Below are 6,000 nucleotides of genomic sequence, written 5' to 3'. Positions count from 1 at the left end.
GAATGGATTGGTAGAAGGTAAAAACCGAACAATAAACATTTCTTTGGTAAAGGTTTTAGAAGGAAATCCTGAAAAGTGGACGTTAAATATCGAAGGTATACTTTTTGGTCATCGCGTTAGTCGTAGTTCTTCTTCCAACTACTTTCCATTTATGCTGATGTATAAACGTAAGCCAGTTTTGCTAATTGATGTGAAGCATAACCTGGACAAAGATGAAAGCAATAAACAAAAATAAAGAGAATGAGATGTAGATGAAAAGCAGCTATTCAGTCTTAAATTTTTCAATGCCATCTTTTCATCACCGATAAAAGGCAGAACAAGTTTTCATCAGCGATGAAAGACAGAACAGATAAAGTAGCCGAAAATATAAAACCTGTGCAGAAAAAAACAAAAACAAGATAATGATCGTAGAAATTTATCTAAATTGTTAAAATTAAGATGGATGAAATTCTATTATTTAAAAACAACAAACAATTTGATTGGAAGGGTGGGAAGTTTTCACAAAAACAGCTTGGTCCTTACACTGTTATGAACATCTCTGAAAAAGGAGTTGTGACTTTAAAAAATGCATCGGGATTGACTCTTAAAAATACATGCAACATTGTTCAACTTAAACACTATAATAATGAAGCAGATGACAAAATAAAATCAATACCAATTGAAGAATTTTCAATTTTTTGTAAATTATTGAGATGATGCTGCTATATTCCTTGCAACAATCGGGCCATTTTTTTCCCTGGACACAAGTGTGAGATCTATGCAAGTATCAAATTGACGTGTCATAAGTGGGTTGGCATAATTGAAGATAAAGGTCTCGTCTTACTTCCAAAGATATATATTGATAAGTGGAAACTTTTTGGAAACCCCACTAATCACAACAATAACAAAAATATTGTAAATACTAAAACGTTCACAAGAACTTTCTTAAAAAATTGAATGGAGTAAAATTTAAACTCAAAGAGTTCTAATTTTCCGCGAAAACTTGACTCTAAAGTCTAATTTCACGGGTTTTATTTAACCGTGACACCGGCAAGAAAATGTTTTACCAAATATAATAGACTAGAAAATGTTTTACCAAATATGTTTTACCGAATATAATTTAAGACAAAACTATTTATTACAACTTAAGCTATACTAGAGACATAAATAGTATTGTTAATACACATACACTGCTTAAAAAATCGCAGTAAATTCAAGGGAGAAAGTTCAGCAGCGGATTCAACGGAGAAAGTCCAACGGTTTCCGTAGTTTCTATTTTCCGTTAAAATCAACGGCAAAAGTCCGTTAAAAAAGATTTAGGAGTTTCTCCGTAAAATTCATGGTTTCCATATTTCATATTTGCAAATTGACAGTTACTCAACTCATCTTAAAGAGTTTACGCGAAAGTAATAAGTAGATAAATAGAATTTCTACGTTGTTATAAAAATCTTCTTAGAGTTGTCAATACTTTTTTTTTTTATTTGAGTGTGTGTGTGTTTTTATAGTTTTCTATAGTTTTTTTTAATTTTTATAAATTTATGTTTCTTGCATTTACGCCAAAGTTCTATGATAAAAGTGTTGAAAGTTAATTGCAAAATGCATATATTGATATATGCGTTTTGCATTATCATTATTGATATAAAGTATTTATTTAAGGCTTTCTTGTTTTTTTATGAAGAAACTGTTAAATTCAAACAGTTGAATGTTTCCTTTCATTATGTTATAATAGCACGAGCAATCTAAATAAATATTTACATTGCTACATTAAACTCTTGTGTTTAGTTCACGTATAAAAGCAAAGATTGATTTTCAAAAAGAAGGTAAGTTTTTAACATTATAAGATAAAATATGCAACTATATATCTTTGTGTTAGTGTTTGTAGTTTCACACATTTTACTTGTATATATATATATATATACATATATATATATATATATATATATATATATATATATATATATATATATATATATATATATATATATATATATATATATATATATATATATATATTATATATATATATATATATATATATACATCTGAAGAAAGGGAAAGGGTTTAAGACAAATCTAAGACTAAATCATAGAAATGCATTTAAATCCATCAATGCCAAATTGTATTTTAATGGCAGCATAACAAACTTTAATTTTTCCTAATATTTCCTGAAATTATGAAATCTGCTTGCAAATTGGTCGACAATTGTAGTTGTTATCTCAGAAAATTGTTTACGATCAACCTTTTCTGGTTCTGAATATATTTTCATCCTGAAGTTTCTAAATTATTAAAATGTATAAATTGGTCTCCTGAAATATTGTCTAAAAATAACAGTTACTTTTGTTCAAAAGTAATCAGTTCTTCCAGTAGCTGGACAGATATATTTCCTTTTCCTTGCATCTTTAGATTAAGTTTATTAAAATGTTCTGTCATATCAAGCAAAAAGTAAAAATTCTGCAGTTTTTACTTTTTGCTTTGAATATTAAATTTTTTAATAGTTTGCAATGTTCTTCATTATAATTTTTAACAGCTAAAAATTTAGTCATTTCACTTAAGCATTCAGAAAATTGTTTTAAAGTTTTTCCTCTTGACAACCAACGTACAGCTGTGAATGTAACTAGTTCTTTATGTATAAAATCCATTTATTCTAACAATGCTGTAAAAATTCTGTGATTTAACGATTTTGCTCGGATGAAATTTACTATGGGCACAATGACTTCCGTTACATTTTTCAGCTGTGGTATTGCTCCTAAAGATTTCGCAACCTAAGCTTCCTGATGTAAGATACAATGAAATGAAATAATTTCGTGAGAAATATGACTTGAAAATAGTTTGATAAAGCCTTTGTTTGTTGCAATCATTAATATTTCAATCAGATTCATTAATAGCCAGGGACAAAAATTCAGCTGTTTTAATATCTTCTATTTTCATGTTTGAATATTTTGTTTGATTGTTTGAATTTTCATATTTTCATGTTTGAAACCTCTTCTGCAATATTCAAAATTCGTTCCTTCACGGTTCTAGCCGAGAGTGGTATATCTTTAATCTTTGATAGTATTAAATCTTTGTTTATAAAATCTTTATATAGAATTCCATAAACAGTATACATGCATTCTTTCAAAAACTCACTATCTGTAAATGGTTAACCAGCTTTTACAATTTGCAAATCGATCCGGAATGAATATAATTTGAAAAGCAATTTTGTTGAATTAATTGTTTTCTTTGCAATTCATTAATACCTTTTTTTCTGCATTCACGGGATATTTTTGGGCAAATTCTTTATGTTTTCCTTCAAAATGTCGTTCAGCATTGCTTGATTTATTATTCTGAAGTTTCACAGAACATATTAAACATAGAGGATTATCATCACTTTCTATAACTGCATATTTTTCAGTCCATAGTTTATTAAATCTTCTATTTGTATCCGCAACTTTTCATTTTGGTGCTCATTATGATCTACCAGTTTTAATGCGTTAAAAAAAAATTAAAAAATATAATTGAATACTAAAGCTAAAATAAATAATAATTAACTTACCAGTCTTAATATATCTAAAATTAAATCACAATTACAAAATATATTTGGATAATTGAAAGTCAAAATAAATAATAATTAAAATAAGTTTGTTATATATAATATAAGCTTGAATAATTGTTCAAATATATTTTTGCTTTTGTACTTTGCATTCGAAGTACCATCGCATCAACAATATGTTTCTTTTTCATTTTAAAAAAAATTGGCAAATAGGCATATAGTACATAAAAATATGTGCAAAAAAATTTCAGAAATGATTTTCTCCTTCATTTTAAAAAATTGGAAAAAATAGACACATAAAAGAATAGTACATAAAAATATATGAAAAACTAGAAAACATAGAGACAAAAAATAGTGTATAAATATGTGGGGGGGGGGGGGGGGGAATAAGTAATTTTCTTATTCATTTTTGTAAAAATTTTCTCTAGATAATACAAAAGTAAATTTCAGTTCTAAATTACTAACACTGTTCAATTTCAGCACTATTTCTAAGTTATCATATTTTTTGGAGACACATCACACACAGAGCAACATTGAGTTGAATTAGTCACATCAGACAGAATAGTTTAAATTTTGCAATCAATTACGGTCATTTCAATAATACTTTTGACAACCAGTTCTTTTCCACCAAAATAAACATTAATAATACCACATTTTTCTATTTCAGATTCTAAATATTTTGCTTCTTCTAGGACAACAGCTTTGCTTTCGTTTTGAAAAGAAAATTTTATTGAACGACAATATGCAGTAGATGATGGCTTGTCTCTACGCCATAATAATACTTTTTTGTTATTGCAGAACCCACTGAGTTCTAATGGTGCTAAGCAATGTAATGTAATGAACAGAAACTCTTCTTTTTTTAAGTTACGATCTCCAGCTTCCTCACTACTTACTTGCTTGTAAACGCTTTGCCCAGTAGCCCCATCAAATCCTGCCTTGCAACGCAAAGTTGACCGGGTCAAACCATCCAGCATTGTGCTGATCACAGGAGCTTGCACCTCACAGAGTCTTTTTAATGTATGTTTTAGTAACTCTTGTAGTAGTACTTGTGCTGAATAATTATCAACAAAGATGTTCTCTGGATAGCACTTAGCTTTGGACAACCTTATGTTGTTATATGAAGGATATATATGGCAGTCACGTTCTTCAGCTCCATTTCTAATAAGTTGGTAGGTTGATTTTGACATGCCACCGTCTATAATTAATGCCAGACCTTCATTAGGTGTATACTTTTTAAATTGACTAGAAGGTTCTGATATCTTAGCAACTTGCTTGGCAGCCTCATAATTGAACTCATTTCTTAATTTAAGCCCTGCTGAGTGGAGCAACTCATCAGTAGTAAAATTATTTATAACATCATTGAGTCTTCTTCTTTTGGGTTTATCAGATGCATCTTCAAAGGAACAACTTGGTCTTCCACCAGTCTTATGTGATTGACTAGAATTCTCAGACTCGGATATATATTTACTGTGTGTAGATTTAAAGTCTTGAGCCAACCGATTTTCATTTTTACTTTCAAATTTTATATTTCCCCGGTTTGCATCCTTCCATTTCTTTTGACATACTTTTAACGCAGCACATACAGTAGAACCCAAATTCACAGAGACTAGAATAGCTTCTATAGCCAAAGAAAATGATTTATCACTAGGCTTTAGTTGGTCATGCCGTATACGTTTATGGACATCACTTATCTTCATATGAACTGCAAAAAAATAATTTTAACATTATTATTGCAACCACTATAAACTAATATAACATGAATATGGCCATTATTTTCATTTCAGCTACTTTTAATTAGGCCAGCATAATAAGCACAGCACCTATTATTGACTAAAACCAAAAAAATAGGTTTGTCGCGAATAGCATTTTACGACAATATTTTTTTTTAAATGTTTACCAAACCTAAAGAGGCAGCTAAGAGCAGAATTAAACAGCACCGACAGGCTGTACATGTATTGTATTAACTTATTTTAACATAAATAGGCTGATCCAGCAGGTTGTAAACTATATGCGCCACTTTTAATATAATATTTTAATATTATAAATAAAAATCTTACCTTTATATTACAAAATGAAACAGTGAGTTTAATACAAGACCTTGGAGTTTGTGGTGGTATTTTTCGTAAAGCTATAAAATTAAATTTTAATAATGTGTCAATTAATTTTGCATACGTTAAATAATTTAAAAGTTATTCGTTGTTATAGTTATAAATGATATATTTATTATAAAAATTAATAAATAAATTTCTAAATATATTCAATTGTAAATGATAATTGTACATTTATGATGTACTATCAAACTACAAATAATGTTTTAAACCATACATTATGCTCTTATATACATAATATACTAAGTAATTGGAAGTATTTTGATTTTTTTTTTGAGGTTTTGTTTACCACCTGGCCCACTGTGCATTGCCTTGGTTATTAATTATTTATTTATTTAAAAAGATTTTATGTGACAAGAATCTAAAGCTCTTCGTGACGTTTAA

At 28.5% G+C, this 6,000-nt stretch overlaps 1 protein-coding gene and 1 long non-coding RNA gene across 5 annotated transcripts in view; one reads left to right on the top strand and one right to left on the bottom strand.

The window, feature by feature from the left end:
- The first annotated feature begins 1,729 nt into the window (after positions 1–1,729).
- The window catches only part of LOC136077885 (uncharacterized), a 155,416-nt gene continuing 151,145 nt past the window's right edge, over positions 1,730–6,000 (top strand). For 2 of the 4 annotated variants that reach the window (XR_010637342.1, XR_010637345.1), the window contains exon 1: positions 1,730–1,799. This is a non-coding gene — a long non-coding RNA (uncharacterized LOC136077885). The remainder of the gene's footprint in view (positions 1,800–6,000) is intronic. The other 2 variants (XR_010637346.1, XR_010637344.1) reach the window with 2 other exon arrangements.
- On the bottom strand, positions 2,066–5,631 carry LOC136077886 (uncharacterized). The gene is made up of 2 exons (XM_065792112.1): positions 5,566–5,631; positions 2,066–5,210 (listed from the first exon to the last, which is right to left on the bottom strand). Exon 2 carries the CDS (start codon positions 5,203–5,205, stop codon positions 4,075–4,077), a length of 1,131 nt encoding a protein of 376 aa, XP_065648184.1. The 5' UTR covers positions 5,206–5,210; positions 5,566–5,631; the 3' UTR covers positions 2,066–4,074.

This window comes from Hydra vulgaris, chromosome 03 (assembly GCF_038396675.1).
Source record: "Hydra vulgaris chromosome 03, alternate assembly HydraT2T_AEP".
In the NCBI taxonomy this organism is placed as follows: Eukaryota; Metazoa; Cnidaria; class Hydrozoa; order Anthoathecata; family Hydridae; genus Hydra; species Hydra vulgaris.
The sequence above is the reverse complement of the archived record's forward strand: the minus strand, read 5'-3'. Positions and strand labels throughout refer to the sequence as shown.

Excerpts from the sequence above, each read along its gene's own strand:
- LOC136077886 (XM_065792112.1), bottom strand. The coding sequence starts at position 5,205 with ATGAAGATAAGTGATGTCCATAAACGTATACGGCATGACCAACTAAAG.